The sequence below is a fragment of the Micromys minutus genome (assembly GCF_963924665.1).
Source record: "Micromys minutus genome assembly, chromosome: 32".
In the NCBI taxonomy this organism is placed as follows: Eukaryota; Metazoa; Chordata; class Mammalia; order Rodentia; family Muridae; genus Micromys; species Micromys minutus.
The window spans coordinates 3,733,541-3,750,518 of record NC_137967.1 but is presented as its reverse complement, the minus strand read 5'-3'; the positions used below and the strand labels follow the sequence as shown (position 1 = coordinate 3,750,518).

Here is a 16,978-nt window from a genome sequence, read left to right as displayed (position 1 = left end):
TGGGGGTGGTGAGCAGGAAACCACCCATTCCTGCATGTGCTTGCTTCCAGAAGGATCTGACCCCCCTGCACAGGTCTGAGGCACTAGACCAAAGAACTAAGTTAGGGCCCAAGCGCTGATCCTGCTCAGGATGTGGACCTGTCTATCTCCTATGAACAAGGCCCTGGGCTCCAAAGCACACGGTTGAGTGGGAAGCTCAGGGTGTGGGGTTTTCCAGCCAGTACTGAAAGAGACAGGAGCTCGCCTTGTGACTGGAAACTGTCTAAACAGAATGGATCACATGGGAAGGCTTTCGGGCCTGGTTGCTGCCAACCTTGCAGCCTACAGGACAGGACGGTAACCTTGAGCTTGCTCCAGTAAGCCGTGCTGGGTGACTGCTCTATCTACGGGCTTGGCCATGCTAGCAAGAGAAGGTAAGAGGACAAACATTGCCCCTGGCTTCCGGGTAAGGTAGAGGGGTGGGTTGTGCAGAACAGGTCATAGTTCTTGGGTCCAGGGCTAGGAGCAAGACTTCACGCCTGGGGCTGCAGGTCAGACTGTGGAATGTGGGATGGACTTCCTCCAAACCTTCTGAGCTGAACCCAGCCGGACTCACTCGGCTACTTCCCAGACCACCCTTGTCTGGGTCAGGGCTCTGACTGGCTGGCCCTGGGCCAGGAATGAGGCGTGCCCCATCGCACACCCCTTCAGCCTCCATTTTTTCCTGATGAGCAACAGGAGTGGTTGAGTGAGATCAGCTGTCTCCTCACTTTGTTAAGGAGCCGCTTGTCATACACAGTCCTCGTGCAAAGCATATCACACAGCGTGAGGACAGAACCGACACTGTCTAACATGACCAGGAGCAGGGCAAGCTTTTCGCCATTGCCATTGCTTTTCGCTGTCTGCCTGGCCCCTTCCCCACTCTGCAAGGACATATCTGAAGCTCTGAAGAATGTTAGGCTGTTGGTTTGGGGGCTATTTTTTGTTTTGTTTGTTTTTGTTTTGTTTTGTTTTGTTTTGTTTTTTTGCAATGTCTACTATGTAGACTGACTGGCCTGGAGCTTGCTGTGTAGACCAGGCTGGCCTTAAACTCAAAGAGAGCCACCTAGTGCTACCAGCCCTGTGCTGGCATTTAAGGCATATGCCACCATGCCAGGCTCCGAGGAGTGTAGTTTGGAGGCCTCAGCTTTATGGTGATGTAAAGTCTCCAGCTTAGGTGTCCTAGGATTCTGTAAGCACCGGAAGCCACTGGAGCCTGGACACCCCAGCTCTGAGATGACATAGTCCGTGTTCTACAGTGGCCCCAGAATCTTGCCTGGTTGGAGGAAGAGTTACGGCATTGTCTACACTTGGGGGTCTCCTCTCCTGGGTCTCCCCAGAATCCCTGTGTTTTCCCTGCTTACTCATTCCATTCTTTTCACCCAACCCAAAGCCTTTGCTTGGGCTCTGGTCATGAAGACATAGGTGTTGTTCCTTCAGAGCCTCCAGACAGGCAAAGCTATGGGCTCTGGACAGAAAATAACCCCCTACATCAGAGGGGAGGTGTGTGTTGCTCTAAATCTCTAGAAGCCTCCACCCCCTGACCTAAACAAGACCATGGGGTGGACCTCACATAGGGCCAGAGCCTCCTTCTGATGTTTGCGTGTTCTTTAGTGAGGAGTCCCTCATCCGCATCTGCTGAGTAGAAAGAATGTTCCCTCCATAGCTCGGGCCTCTGTGAGCTCGGGGTAAGCAGCTCCTCGTTGTTCTGACCTGCGGTCCTGCCCAGCTGCCAGGTCTTCCTGATCCCATCTCAAGCTGACTAGAGGATTATTGGCCCCATAACCTGTCAGAAGGATTCTCCAAGGAATCTTCTGTTGGGATAAGCCATTTTATTGAAAGGTCTCTCTCCCACGTCCCCCCGACCCCAGCGTCCTGTCAGAATTGCTTCGGGTTGATGTCACCGATCGTCTCTCCTTCCAGTCTCTCTCTGTCCGCGGCACCCTGAGATCCAGTGTCCTTCGTGGCATCTGGGAGTGGGCAGGTAAGCTCGAGATCCTGGCATGACACAGGGTGTGCCAGCAGCTGACATAGGGTCAAGGAGTGGCCAGCCCCACAGCACACGAGGAGGACTGTTGATGGCGAGGGCAGGGCCCGCACTGCACTTGGAGTCCACACATTGCTCTCAGTGCCGTCCCCACACATGCCATGCTCATTCCAGCCCCAAGAGCAGCATGTGTCCCCTGCAGAAGAGAGGACACAGACATCACTGTTAACACCCAGTGCACACAGGAAGAAAGCAGAGCCCGTGGCCATTAACAGGGTACGTTCATGGCCACCTCACCTGCGCCCTCAAGTCACTGTACCCCATTCTGACTCCCTCCCCCACATCCACAGCTTCCCCCTTGGCTCTTCAGTTACCCCAGGCCACCACCTCCACCGTCCCCCATGTCCCTCCACCCCACTGCTCTGGCTCAGTTCATCAGCTCCTTACTTCAGCCATAACTGCTTCCCACACGGTCTCCATAACCCCAGCTTCCAGGAAGCTGAGTTCCAGACCAGCTTAGGCTCTAGAGAAACTTGATTCCAACCCCCATGCTTCAGAAAACTACTCGGAAGTTTGAAATACCTTACTTAGTCTTCAGAAAAGCATGGGAAGCAATGTCCAATATCCTCCCCTCCCCCTTGCTTGCATTTTTTCATTTTTTTATTGGATATTCTCTGTATTTACATTTCAAATGTTATCCCCTAACCCCCCCTCCCATCCCCCCTCCCATTGCCTCCATGAAGGTGCTCCCTCTCCCACCCGCCCTCTCCATCTCAGCACCTTGGCCATTCCCCTACACTGGGAAAACGAGTCTTCGCTGGACCAAAGGCCTCTCCTCTCATTGATGTCAGAGAATGCCATCCTCTGCTGCATATGCACCTGGAGCCATGATGCATTATATCCTAACCTACGTTCAGAATATTAGTTATCATTTTCCCACAAGTGTTTCAATCCTTTCCTTACAACAACAACAACAACAACAGATCTTGTTTAGGCCCGACCTCCCTCTATGCTCCCCAGCCTGCTGCCGTAACCGCTGCTTTGAAGCCAGTGTACATCACGTTCATGCTTGTATGTTCATATGCACATGCGTGTGTACACGTATGCATGTCCATAAACACTATTCATACTCATTTCAGTTTGTCTTAAAGACTTACAAAAGCACGTCACTGACACATGTCCTTTGTACGACCTGTTCTTCACACTTAGAAATTTATCTGAGCCAATACTTCATAGACCAAGCTCATTGCTAGCCTCTCACTATGTAAAGGCATGTTCCACTCAGCCATACTCTTGGCACGGCCAGTTCTTAGCAATCATTGCTTCCACTGAACTACATGTACCAAGATGCAATATGAAATCATATGACATCACCAATATGGCTGCTGTTATAAGTAGTACTGCTCTGAACATCCCACAGATGTGTTCTTCTGGATCTTCCCTGTAGACTACTGACACTCTGCTGACTACATTCTCTTTGCTTGAGACCCTGTTATTGGGAATGAGCTCCCTTTATGAGTCTGTGCCATCTTGGGTTCTAGGAATCACAGGTTTACTACATTCTCGGCCTCGTCGGTCCTCACCTTTTCCTTACTGACAACTTAGTTCTGCGCACTGCAAGTGTCTGGAGCGTGTTCCCTCACTTTGTTTATGGAGACGTTTGCTAAACAATTTCTTCATGGTGGCTGCCTGACTGTGCTTTCTGAGGACTGAACAATGTACTCGACCTGCGGGCCATTATCGGATGCTCAGGTTGTCCCTAATTTTCCATCTTCCCACAGCATTGCGTGTCTGTCTCTGCTGCTCCCTCTAATTACCTTCCCAAATTAGATTTGTAGGACAGGGATTCCCGGCCAGTGGGTACAGCATCTTGGAGATGCCTGAGGACTGAGGAGTGTTAGGATACTCTTTGAACATGACTTCAGTGATCTGTGGGGTGTCTGTGCCCCTTCCCACATCACCAGTGTTTACCAGCAACATGGGTTTAAAAAAAAAAAAAACTTTTTCAATTTGAACACAAAATGGTGTCTCGCTGTTTTAATGTGTCCTTTGATTGCCAATGAAACTGGCAGATGTAATCACTATGCTTCCAGGACACCTCCCTCCCTCCCTCCCTCCCTCCCTCTCTTCCTCTCTCTCTCTCCCTTCCTCCCTCTCTCTCTCCCTCCCTCTCTCTCCCTCCCCTCTCTCTCTCTTTCCCTCCCTCCCTCTCTCTCTCCCTCCCTCCCTCTCTCTCTCCCTCCCTCCCTCTCTCTCTCTCTCACTCCCTCCCTCTCTTCCTTCCTCCCTCCCTCCCTCTCTCTCTCCCTCTCTCTCTCTCCCTCCCTCACTCCCTCCCTCCCTCACTCCCTCCCTCCCTCTCTCTCTCCCTCCCTCTCTCTCTCTCCCTCCCTCTCTCTCTCTCCCTCCCTCTCTCTCTCCCTCCCTCTCTCTCTCTCCCTCCCTCACTCCCTCCCTCCCTCTCCTCCTCCCTCTCTCCCTCCCTCCCTCCCTCCCTCCCTCTTTCTCCCTCCCTCCCTCCCTCCCTCCCTCCCTCTCTCTCTCTCTCTCTCTCTCTCTCTCTCTCTCTCACTCTCTCTCTCTCTCTAAATCAATCCTCCGCAGCACAGTTACTATCCCCTCAACATCAGTTACTATAAAAACATTTGAGTGAGTGCTCAAATCCAAAAGCTACATGACCTGGTGCTTTTTGTTGGTGCTGTTCTCAGTTTGACTTAAAATGTTGTTCTAGATCTTTTAACAGGCATGTATTTGTGACTCTATTTACTGATTTGGGTTTTTTTGTGGAGGGGGAGCAGGTTCTCCTGAAGTTTATGTTGGCCTCAAACTTACTATATAGCCAAGGATAACCCTGAGCCTCCATCCTGACTGCACACCCATACTGGAGCGCAGTGTGCACATGCCCAGCAGGTTCACTGGTCCTTCATGTTCAGCTTCTTCAGCAGGGCGCAGACACTGAAAGCCCATCTTTATTGGGAAATATTCCTGACTTTTCCACGATGCCAAGGTTCAACTCTTACAGCAAACATTTGTTTCAAGAGAGGGCTCCACCACCTTGGGAGGGGGGTGGTGCTGGTCCAGGGCTCAGGTTTGGGGAAATACACAGCCAGGCTGATCAGGAGCAGGGAGGAGGGAGGACGAGCCCAGGACCTTAGGGCCCAGTTTGGCACCTTGCGTGGGCCAAGTGCCTGACCCTGGTGAGAAGCGCAGCTGACTGTCAGCAGGGGTGGGGGTGGGAAGCAGGGGTGGGGGTGGGAGGAAGGCAGAGCTGACCTCGCCACAGGACACAGGACTATGGGCAGCTGGCATGCTTGTCTTCTCCTGCCAAAGGGAACTGCTCTGAGGAAGCCACACTCAGGGCTGAGCAGATGAGGCCCGGAGCCAGGACGTTCATGCCTGCTGGGTAGAGAAGCCTGGCGAAGGCCCAGGCATCCCTTCCCCCGATACTCCGAGGAGAAGTTACTCGAGTTGAGTGTGTTATCTGCTTAGGTTGTTACAGACGGTGCGGTAGCCTCATTTTGTGGATGGTGCTCCTCCTCCAAGAGAAGGCTGAGCATCGGACACTGCTGCATGCCACATGTGGTACTTATTCCTGAAGTACCCCACTGCACTTATTCCCACAGAAGTACTGAGGGTCTGAGGGCCCCACCAGTGGGCTGCCCCACCTTTTCTCCTTCTCCTGGTGTGTGCATATGGTTGGAGATCAAGGCTGGGCTGCTTCATTTTCTTTCACTTTATTTTTGAGACAGAGTCTCTCACTGAACTTCGAGCTTCTTGATTGGCTGGTGGGGTTGGACGGCAAGCCCAGGGATGATCTTGTTGTCTCCCAGTGTGGGGACACAGGTATGTGCTCCCTTGTTTCTTGTTTGCCATGTCTTGTGTGGCAAGTGCTTTGTCCAGAGAGCCATCTCCCCAGCCCCACGGGTTCTCTTTTTAATAGTCCGTTGAAGGTCATTTGAGAATGGCTTGTGGGTGGAGAGGGGGCCCCACAGTTAAGAGCACTTGTTGCTTTTGCTGAGGGCCTGGGTTTGGCCCCCAGCACCCACATGGTGGTTCACAATCACATGCTAACTCCAGCTCCAGGAAATCTGATCTAATATTGTCTTCTGATTCTCTGTGGGCACCAAACATACACACGGTACATACGTGTACTCAAATACACGCAAATCAAGTAAATACATCTAAACTTTTATTCTCAGAAAAGGAAGAAAAAGAATGGGATGCTGTCATATAAAAGTGGGCCACAAGTAAGAGCCAGGCCCAGTTTGCCAACTGCTGCCCGTCTAATACACAGGACGCTGTTTAATATGGACTATTATTGTTTATATGGACTATTATTGGACTATATTGTTAATATGGACTATGCTAGGCTCTGCTTGGTTCCCTAGCACACCAGAGGTCCTCTGATGGCACCTTACGTAAGAAGTCCTGAACCCCTCGATGTATTACACGTCTCACTTGGTGCTGAGTTTGATCAAGTTCAAAACACAAATGCAGATGCAGTATAGAAGGATGCCTCAGTTGCCTCTGAGGACCAGCCTTGATATGGCACCGGTGCCCAAAGTGTGGCGCCTTCCCCTAGGGCTTATATACTCCCTTACAATAGCACTCTCTGTGGGGCTGAGGGAGCCTGAGGAAAGAACGGGTTTAGGGGAGAAGATGAGGAACTGTTTGGGGGCAGTCTACGGGGAAGTGCCAAGCCCTGGTGGAGCGTGTCTTTAATCCCAGCACTTGGGAGACAGAAGCAGGTGGGTCTCTGGGAGTTTGCAGCCAGCCTTGGTACAGCTGAGATCCAATGAAGCCAAGGGCTGCATAGAGAGAGGCCTGGCCTCAAAAACAAACGAACAAAAGATAGAGACACGTGAACGAACACTTCTGCAGAGAGAGCCCCAAGGAGAGCCTGGGGGAGTATAAACCCGAGAACCCTGTGATAACTGCAGGAGGTTTGACACAGAGCAAGCCCTATGCTAAGTTGCTGGCACAATTCACACAGGTCCTGAACCCCTCTAAGTCATGGTTTCTGGCTTTGCTTTGCCATGAACAAAGTAAATGTCTTAGATTTATAATGCCGTATGGGCTAATACATAGTCATTTCCTTTGTGCCTAATCTTTTCTGTCATAAAAACTGTATGTTTGAAACGATGTTTGTCATTGTGTGTAGCTGCAAGCCCTGGTGCAAGGAAGAAAGGTGTTCCTTCAGGTGAGCCACCAGCCTGCTGACACAGACACAACCCAGCAACCCTGTCCCGGATCGGCGTCATGGGAGAGGCGTCATGCCCAGAACGTGTGATATTTATTTGGAAGGGAAATGCATAGACCTGCTGCTGGGGTCTCTTGGGGGTGTTGTCTAATTCCTGGGAGCTCAAGGCCTTTCTCTCCCTACATGAAACGCTGCCAGAACCCTTCTTATCTCTGCTAGCACTCAAAGTTCCAAGGGAGCAAAAACTGGATTCTATTCAATAGCTTTATCACAAAACTTTAAAAAAAAAAAAAACTTATACAATCGACAAAGATGCTCAGTACATATTTATTTCTGGCATGAACAGTTCCTAAATGTCAATTGCCCCTGTAGTGGCTCAGTCTCCTTAAGAAGGAGCCAGATGAAAGAGCTGGGCAGGCAGAGACAGCAAAGTAACAGGGGTGAGTGTGCGATTGTGCATGCCTGTGTGTGTGTGCTCATGCATGCCTGTGTGTGTGTGCGCGCGCGCGCGTGCGTGCATGTGTGTGTGTGCATGTGTGTGCATGCATGCCCATACACATGCATGCATATTAGACTGCCGTACTTATAGGAGAGAGGAGGCATCCGAGCAAGGACGAGACCAGCTCCACATCTGACTGTAGATGTGCTGCCCAGAAGGCCCACTACTTCATTGGCAGCTCCTAGGGTGAGTTGCTGTAGCCCCTCTCCCTCTGGAGATGAGGAGGCGACACTGGCCAGGACCTACCCCGAATCCTTACTCAGGGGTGGGAACCAGTTGTTGCTTGGTAGCTATGGGGCCCAGCCAGGCTTGGCTCTCTGTTGCTGTCATCTGGCGTGTGCACCTAGGTCTCGGCTGCGTTTTCTGTACACAGGTCCGTCATGTCCCACTTGTCTTTGTTGTTTTTAAACAGATGCACACAGTACCCAGTGGAATCCATCACATGACACCTGCTCAGGTGGCACCACCCCTCACTGCTGCTGGGGTGGCCTTGTCTCATGCCTAGGATCCAGTTCCTAGCCTCCTTTGGTCTGGTCTACCTTGCTCCCAGCTATCCAAGAACTTGGGGGAAAAAGTCTCCCAAGTGTACAGTCACAGGACAAAACCACCCTGCCCTTTTCTTTCCCCTGGAGGGAGCAGCTAACATCTCACACTGCTCTAGCCAGGGTTCAGACCAGTGCTTGTCTGAGACCTGCTGCCGGGCACAAGCTGCTAAGCATCGCTATGGAAACCGGTTTGTTATTCTCTGCTGTGCCATTTGTTTGCTGTTGTGGTGCAGAGCGGGGAGGGACGCAGATGAGGCCCGCAGATTAGATTCTAAGAGGACCTGTCTCCTACAGGGCTTGGGCTGGCTCTGGTTTCTCCAGCTCCAAGAATCAAGCCTCTATATCCCTGACATTGTCCTGACAATCTTCTCACTTGTTCACAGGAGGCTAGATGCCCTTCCCCCCACAACAGCAGCTCCCCAGGGGGGAGGTTCTGGTGCATTCCAGAATTTGATAGGCACTGCAGTAGGAGAAACATTAGATGAGCGCCTTTCAGTATCTCAGGGCACAAAACTGGTATCATGGTGCTGCCTCGCATAGCGCAGGGGTAAGGGGTACTGAGCCTTGACTGCCCCAACTCCGTGGACTCTAACCAAGGGATCAGATACTTCCCAGAACCTTTTCTAGGAAGGGAACCAGCACCCAGTCATTCATTCACACACTGATTTTCCCGAACGCCCCTGCTTTCTGATGGTAACCCTCTGAAGTGAGAAACTCCATTGCTCCTAGGTGTTTGAGTGAGAATAGTTTTATTTCTTTGAAGACTTCCCCTAGTGTCGACCCAGTGGTCAAATTGGAACACGTGGAGAAGTGGTTACTCGGAGGGGGCTGCCGATGTGAGGGGGTGCTGTTTTTACTAGGAATAGTCAGTGTCTATCGGGTATTCACAGCGATGAGGCCCCATGCGTCCCTCTGGACGGTTTGAGGATCCATCAGCCCAGTCCTACAAGACACAAACCGCTAGACTGAGGGTATTGCTTAGCGTATTGATTTTTAAATAAAATTATTTTCTATTATCTAAATCTTCAATGTTCACATGTTACTTTTATAATTTATCTCTTTAAAAGTCTGTTTACTGTCTTTGAAAAACTCTCTTTTCCCCCCAAAATAGTTAAGAGAGTGTATATATGAATGTGTGTGTGTGGGGGGGGGGGTATGTGTACTTGCACAGTGTGCAAGGTCATAGAACAATGTGTGGAGACCACAGAACAACTTTAGGAGATGATTTCTCAGCATTTCTGTGGGTTCTGTAGGCTTAAGAGCAAATTCCTTTCCCACTAAACCATCTCCTCTTTCTTCACCTAATGTTTTAAAAATCAATTCCAAGGAATGCAGACATCCAACATCACCAAAGGCTGGTGTCAGGCCCAAAGCTTGCTTGGTATATGGGCCTGGGTAAGTCATGGTCTCTGAGTCTCTGTTCCAGCACTTGAAGCCTGAGCGTCTCTCCAGCGCTGACAGGCTCTCCCTCCTGAAAACGGTGCACTAAGGCCACACCCAGGCCGCCCAAGGAACGTGTGGCCATGTTGACTTGAAGATGGCTCCTGGAGAAACTCCCCTCACCTGTCACTCAGACCATCAGACCCGAAGCTGCCGGCTTGTAAGGGATGGCGGGATGTCGTCAGGATCAAATACAAGATGCTCTGGGGCTAAGCTCCGGTTCTTTCTCTCACTAGGATCATTTGTAAAGAGCTACACGTGCCAAAGCCTTCCTTCCTGGGAAGGACCAACAGGACTGTGATCAGAAGATGAGAACAAGGCCCTCTCCAGACTCCCTACTGTAAGGGTTCAGATGGGAAGTGCCCTGTGATAAAGATGCGGGGACTTTATCTACGGAATAGGGCATTCTTACTGCTGACAACTTCCGTGTCTATTCATGTCAAGAGAGCAGATGGGAGTCCTTTGGAGATCACAGAGTTAGGTTTAGGGACTATGAATGCCTGTTGTTCCCAAAGGGAGGAAAGAAGCTATGTTCCTTCAGGGAGGTCCATGGTTGACATCCGAGGCCATGGAACATCTGACAGTGAGACCAGATGGGCACACAATTTACTGTGCACGCTGAGCTCAGGACAGACCCAGCCTGACGTGGCTCGTCCATGCAGGGTTGATGCCGTGAACACTAGATGGGAGTGTGCAGCCCCCAATGTGGACGGCTCCTTTCTGTCACAAGTGCATCCACTTGGTGTCAACCCTACAAAAGGTGCTATTTTAATGCCTTGTATGAGCAAAGAAGGAGAAAGGTGTGGAGATGAGGGAAATAACTAATGCTTAATACTCCACAGCAAGTTTCTGTTCTGACCCACGTCTGGCCTGCCATTTTACTACCCTAATAACCTAGAGTAGGGATGTCTGGGATCCTCATTTCACCCCTGAAGAAGAAGATGGGGTTTAGCTGAGGCTCAGGTTCACCTCCACGCCACTGGTAAAGCCAGGAAATAATCAAGGTCCAATCTGCCCGGATCCTGAGTTGTTAACCTATATCTCATGGCTTCTGGATTCCTGCCTGAGCTTGAATCAGCATTTTTCTCTTTGTGTCCCCACAGAAGAAGAGTAGAGGTTCAAAGGACCTAGAGAACACGGAAGTGATCACACATGGCAGTGCATAGAGACAGGAGGGGAGGAACGCACACTCAAAGGAAGGCACGAACATACCCTGGATGCAACCAAAGATAAGGCCAGGATTTGCCAGGCAGAACTAAAGTGACAGGTTTCAGTGGGACAGAACTGGCCACGACATCTCCACCAGTGTCTGTCCTGCCTTCTAGACAAACTGCCGGCATCATGCACACACTCCACAACCAGCCTTTGTCTGTCCTGTGTCTGCTCTAGTTTATCTCCCTTCGCCAGGTCTCTTCTGATCTGGCAGCTTTTACCCCATAGCCCCCCACACTGGAGTAGACAGGCTGGCTTGAAGAACCACTTCCTTTGAGACCCTGGCCCCCAGTGAATGGTGCCCTGTCTTCATAGCTTGCTCTCTCTCTCTCTCTGGAGTGGGGAAGGAGCAGTGGTCCTTTTCCACATGAATTGCTTACAGCAGCAGATGCCATAAGGTTGCTTGGAGAGTCTAGAAATGCCATGTTGCCGTGGTAACAGTAGACCAAGGTTGGGGGTGCTTTATCCCTGATGGGCTGCCCTGGCAGCACCATGTCTTGCTGCTGGTGAAATCTTCCACCATGAATAAGAACAGAACAAATCTACTCATGGACAAGGGGATGCGGGACATCTGTATGGAGGTTCCGTTCTTGCGCACACTCTGGGGGCTACTCGCCCAATTCCCTGGATGATCAGGAGGGCCAGGCTCTGGCTGGCTCTGCTTTGGCTCATGTGGCCTAATATAGTTTTTAACTGGCTCAGCCAACAAAGCAGGCCTTCCCCCACTCCAGCCCCCAAATTACCACTTCTCTTATTTGATGGCGCCAACTGGGGATCTGCCGGTGTGGACCCTGGCAATTAGCACAGCACCCGCGTTTGTTGGGAAATTAAGAGCCACTGATTAGCCTAATTCTACGCCATTTACAAGCAGTGAGTGTCAGGCTGAGATCGGCTTTTCCAAATGGTAGCCCGGAGGGTGGTGTGTTCATGGCATGGGTTTGGAATGGAAGCAAGGGCCTGAGGAGCCAGACTGCAAAGGAGACCCTTCACCTCCTGTCACCACTGTCTTGTGGCAGGTCTTTGCTACTTTGTGGGTTCTTCTTTTTCCCACTCTGTCCACAGTCCAGATTTACCCTCTATCACTAGATAAGAGAGAAAGAAGGATAGGGGGAGAGAGATGGAGTGTAACCCCTTGTCCTTTCTTTACTTGTAGCTGCTCTTTGCTAATCTGTGTCTTCTTCTTCCCACCCTTTATCCCCACCTTCTTGGGGGGCTGGGATAGAGAGAGGGAGAGAGAGAGATCTAAATCTATTTTTTTTGTTGTTGTTTTCTTTGAACTTGACTACTAACAAACCACAATTAATACCACCACCACCCCAGTGACCAACAGCCACTGACCTCTCATGGCCCTAGCATTTATGTATCTGAAAAATTCCCTGAACTCCAAATGTTACACAGTTGCAGGAACTGTCTGCAGCTGGCAAAATCACACCTCTGTTAGAGCTCGAGGCAAATCATAGTCAGCTGCTGCAGTCTGTCCAAAGCGGACCCATCTCTCTACACCTGGGAGTAAAGCAAAACACATTCTTATAACATTTTTGTGTTTTAAAGGAAACCAAAATTCCAGAATTCTCCCTACATGGTCTCCCCCAGCCCTGATCACCAAAGAATGGACGGTCAGACGAAGATGTTTCTAGATTGAGGGTCACACTACCAAATCCTCCTGATCCAGAAAGGGAGCCTATTTCCCTGAGACCCTTCGGGCTGACTTCTGCTCTGGAGCAGCTATAGGTCCAGTGTGGCCTGAAGTAGAGGATTCTGAGTGTCAAAGTGAGTGATCAGGACCCTGACTCTGCTTGTACTCCCTTGACCTTCTACGACCTAGGTCAAGTTGTTGCTATGTGGCTAGAGCTTCTTAAGACCCATGGCCCTAGGCTATTCCTGGCTCACACCTGTCTTCTACTAATAGGTCCCCTGCCTTCTCTGGCCAGTCTGTCAGAGGAGAGGCCCATTTGTACACAACATGATGGGGTCATATCCATGTGCAGCTGGCTGGTTGCTTTCCCACACTCATTGGGGAAACATTCAAATCCCTTCAAGGACTAGACTCTGAGGTGTGGGCAGACAGTCCTTTATAACTTCCTGATTCAAGCTCTAGTTTCAGAGACAAGCCAGGCCTTTCAAGTAAGGAACAAAACATCAATTGTACCTAATTTGAGCCCTCCATAATATCTGCCCTTAAGGAATGAACAGTCTAGAAGACCATCAGATATCTCCTAATAGAGAAAGAAAAACTGGTGTGGTGAGAACTCAAACATTCCAAACGTGGAGAACACTGTGTGCAGAGAGACCTGGGTGGACTCTGGAGAGCTCCAGATGAACAACATTAGTTTCATTTGGTAGAAGAAATAGAAATGTAGAAAGTAATAGACATTTGGCTGGCTGACAGAGAGAAGGGGAGAGAGAGAGAGAGAGAGAGAGAGAGAGAGAGAGAGAGAGAGAGAGAGAGAGATCATTGTAAGTGACTTGATCTAATCTTCAAAAGGCCTAACTATAGATTTTGGACTGTATCTGACTAATAATTGGAAGCCCCTAAGGTAAGAGAAGACCATAATCAGGGATATGCCTCGGAGGCAAAATCAGCATCAGCAGCTCTTTGCTATTGCCATGGCGACATCTATAAAGCACCTATACAATCTTATGTCTTGGACCCTTTGGGTTGAATGTGGTTGAAAGTTGACCTGGATATCAGTTTGGAAGCCAAGGTAAAGTCCAGGGTGAATGAAGCCTGAGCTACATCAAGGACAGCGGGGTGCAGAAAAGGAATGGGGGGGAGGAAAGGAGGGAGAGGGGGAGGAGAAGGGGAGGGAGAAAGGGAGAAAGAAGGGAGAGGGGGAGGGAAAGGGGAAGAAAGAGGGAGAGAGCCCTTTACAGAGGCAGAGGACTGGGCATTGAGGATGCTGTTGAGAGGAGCTTGAGTTTGAATGCCAAGGCCCCCATGGGCTCACATGTTTGAATGTTTGGTCCCCAGGTGGTAGGACAGTTTATGGAAGCTTAGGAGGTATAACCTTGTGGAGGATGTGTGTGCCAGGCTCTGAGGTTTCAAAAGATTCATGGCATTTCCAGTGTTCTTTCTCTCTGTGTCCCCTGCTGTGGATCAAGATGTGAGTGCCCGGCTATTCCTGCTGCTGTGCCTTTGCTTTGTCACCATGGACGCTAACCCTTTGGATGTGCATGCCACATTAAACGCTTTCTTTCACAAGTTGCCTGGGTCACGGTGTCTTGTCACAGGCGTATAAAAGCAACCAAGACAGCAGCCTTCGGCAGGAGACTGCAAAGGTGGAGGTCACAGCTAGGTGCAGGACATCTGATTCCTGGACTCTTAGCTCTGGCTGATAAATCTGGACTCTGACTCTCAACAAAGTCAAAACGTCCCTCTGGGTTATTCCAAGTTCAGGAAAACATCTGCTGAGGCTTGACTATGAGCCCACAAGTCAAGAGCAGACATCGCAGGAGAATTGATCCCCGTGTGGACTGCCAGGGCCCTAACAACCTAGAATGTACTGCTTGGAGAGAGGAGAGGTCCAGAGAAGGGACCCCATGCCTTGAGAGTGAAGGTTTGTCATGGGACACACTGAAGTGTGGCTCCCAGGTAAGGAAGAAGCCCCAGTTCTCAGCCTTTTTTTGCTCCCCTATCCTGCCTGGATCTCAGCCCATGGAGACCCAGGCCATTTATGGAATATAAAGGCAGCCCATTTTGAGACCGAATTACTCCTGTGCCTCCCACGCCTCTCTGTCCTCCTGTAAGGAATTCTCATCACGTTCTTCCCTTAGCCAATACACCCTCATGTTCTGTTGTACAGTTTGAATAGGCTCGTCCATTTCTCCCATCCCATTGCAATTCCTCAGAAGGCCAAGAAAGCTCAGTTCAATCCCCACATCCTCTAGAAAGTCTGCAATGGTTGTTATAGATACGTTTCAGGGAAGTAAAGGGTCTCCACGCGACCTCTCTGACCCAACCCTTTAAGCTCTATGGAAGAGGTAACGGCTGGAGCAATACAGAGGAGGTCCACTCTTCGGTCAGGTTCACAGCCTTTCCCCATGAACCTCCCAGGAACTAACTCTACAGCTCTACCTTATTTCACCTGTCCATGCTACAGACGGTCTCCACGTGAGGACAATGGCTATTGTCAGAGCTGTAGAGGCAGGTGGCTGAGAAAATAGAATCCTCAGCAGTCTAAGGCTTGGGAAGACAACAGGTCCTAAGAAAATGCAGGACACAGGTGAAGTGAGGGGAAAAATCCTTCCAACAATTCTTCTCTGTTCTGGGATGCAAGCCAAGCCTCGCGGCTGCACGGGGGGGGGGGGGGGGGGGGGGGGGGGCAGGGCAGAGAAGGCACATCTGAAGAATGTGGCTTCTACATCTGAAAGGCATTTCTGCGCCCAGGAGCAGTGCTCTGGTCCTCAGCGCCTGGGAGAGCAGTCTCCAGAGCTGGCAGCAGGAGTCAAGCTGAGGTCAGCCTCCAGCCTCGGGCATATTGATGATAGCGGTGGCGGTGGCGTGCTAAGAGATTTCTTTTTCTTAATGGAATTCTCAGACTTTGGGAGCTAAAAGAATCATTCAAGATAGTAAAATCCAACTCCTGGATGTTTCCAATGTGAAAACTGAATTGAGTTCTTGGTAGACAGAGAAAGTAACTTGACCAAGATCACAGCCATAGGCAAGCTTTGTGTCTCTTGATCACGACATGGGGGTCTTTGCAGGGCTGCTTTTCTCAATAGGGTTTCACTAGGAAAGCATGTGGTAAGGTCAAATGGCCACCGATATTTTAATCTTTTGTTTTTAATAATCAAAATTCAATTATTGATACCCTGGGTAGGAATACAGGTTTAGAGGCAACTATTGGGTTAAATCACTGGCTTGAAATGATACAGTTCATAAAAAGTAGATGCCAGGTAGGGCTGGAGTGGAGCTCAATGGGTAGGGTGCTTCCCTAACACGAATGAGGCCTGGGTTTGATACCCAGCATTGCATGAGTAAGTTATGGTGCCTCACACCCATAATCCTGGTATTCACAAGGTAGAGACTCCGGGATCAGAAGTTCAAAGTCACCTCTGAACTGGCTGGTTTTGTGTCAACTTGACACAAGCTGGAGTTATCACAGAGAAAGGAGCCTCAGTTGAGGAAATGCCTCCATGAGATTCAGCTGTAAGGCATTTTCTCAACTAGTGGTCAAGGGAGGAGGGCCCCGCCCATTGTGGGTGGAGCCATCCCTGACCCAGCCCATTGTGGGTGGAGCCATCCCTGACTCAGCCCATTGTGGGTGGAGCCATCCCTGGGCTGGTGGACCTGGGTTCTATAAGAAAGCAGGCTGAGCAAGCCAGGGGAAGCAAGCCAGTAAGTAACATCCCTCCATGGCCTCTGCATCAGCTCCTGCTTCCTGACCTGCTTGAGTTCCAGTCCTGACTTCCTTTGGTGATGAGCAGCAATGTGGAAGTGTAAGCTGAATAAACCCTTTCCTCCCCAACTTGCTTCTTGGTCATGATGTTTGTGCAGGAATAGAAACCCTGACTGAGACAATTATGTACTGAGTTCAAGGCCAGCCTGGGCTACATGAGACCCTGTCCAGGATAAAAAAATGAATGAATAGACAAATGAATGAATGGATGTATACATACATACATACATATGTAGGGTCTATCATTGCTTTGCTGTGGCTTATTTTGTTCCATACATCAGAGGGAGAAAGGCAAGACAAACAGACATTCTAAGAGGTCTCTTGGGCATCCTGGTTGAGCACCTCCCATGCCTTGGCCTTCCAAGAAGATTCTAAACAAACAATTAATTATAAAGGGTGAAAGAGAAACAAAACATCTCTCTAAGTCTGAGGACGGGGAAGCTGAGGAGAGCAGGTTAAGGGGACGCCATGGAAGGCCAGGCCAGCTGGTCCCACCAGCCAGTGTCCACTGTTCGTTTTCAGGGCGCAACACAACACCTGGTACACGGAGGACAATGGGTATAAGAAGCTGAGTCAATGCACCAGTGCCTGCAGAGTCAGCCTGTGTACAAGAGCCATCTGCCCCACCCCCACACATCTACACAGAGGCAGAAGGCAGCTGGTGGGTCCAGAAATGCT

General features: G+C 50.2%; 1 protein-coding gene and 1 long non-coding RNA gene across 5 annotated transcripts in view; one reads left to right on the top strand and one right to left on the bottom strand.

Moving 5' to 3' along the window:
* The first annotated feature begins 300 nt into the window (after positions 1-300).
* Positions 301-9,265, top strand: LOC308413989. 4 transcript variants are annotated; one of them, XR_013974856.1, is made up of 7 exons: positions 301-413; positions 1,890-2,002; positions 5,755-5,848; positions 7,167-7,205; positions 7,578-7,645; positions 7,795-7,890; positions 8,117-9,265. It is a non-coding gene; the product is annotated as an uncharacterized lncRNA (long non-coding RNA). The 4 variants fall into 4 exon arrangements; XR_013974855.1 differs by lacking the exon at positions 7,578-7,645; XR_013974857.1 differs by having other exon boundaries at positions 7,167-7,645.
* The window catches only part of SERGEF (secretion regulating guanine nucleotide exchange factor), a 195,038-nt gene continuing 179,949 nt past the window's right edge, over positions 1,890-16,978 (bottom strand). The window contains exon 11 of the mRNA XM_080909158.1: positions 1,890-2,201. Coding sequence (XP_080765284.1) covers positions 1,897-2,201 — 305 coding nt within the window. The 3' untranslated portion in view covers positions 1,890-1,896. The remainder of the gene's footprint in view (positions 2,202-16,978) is intronic.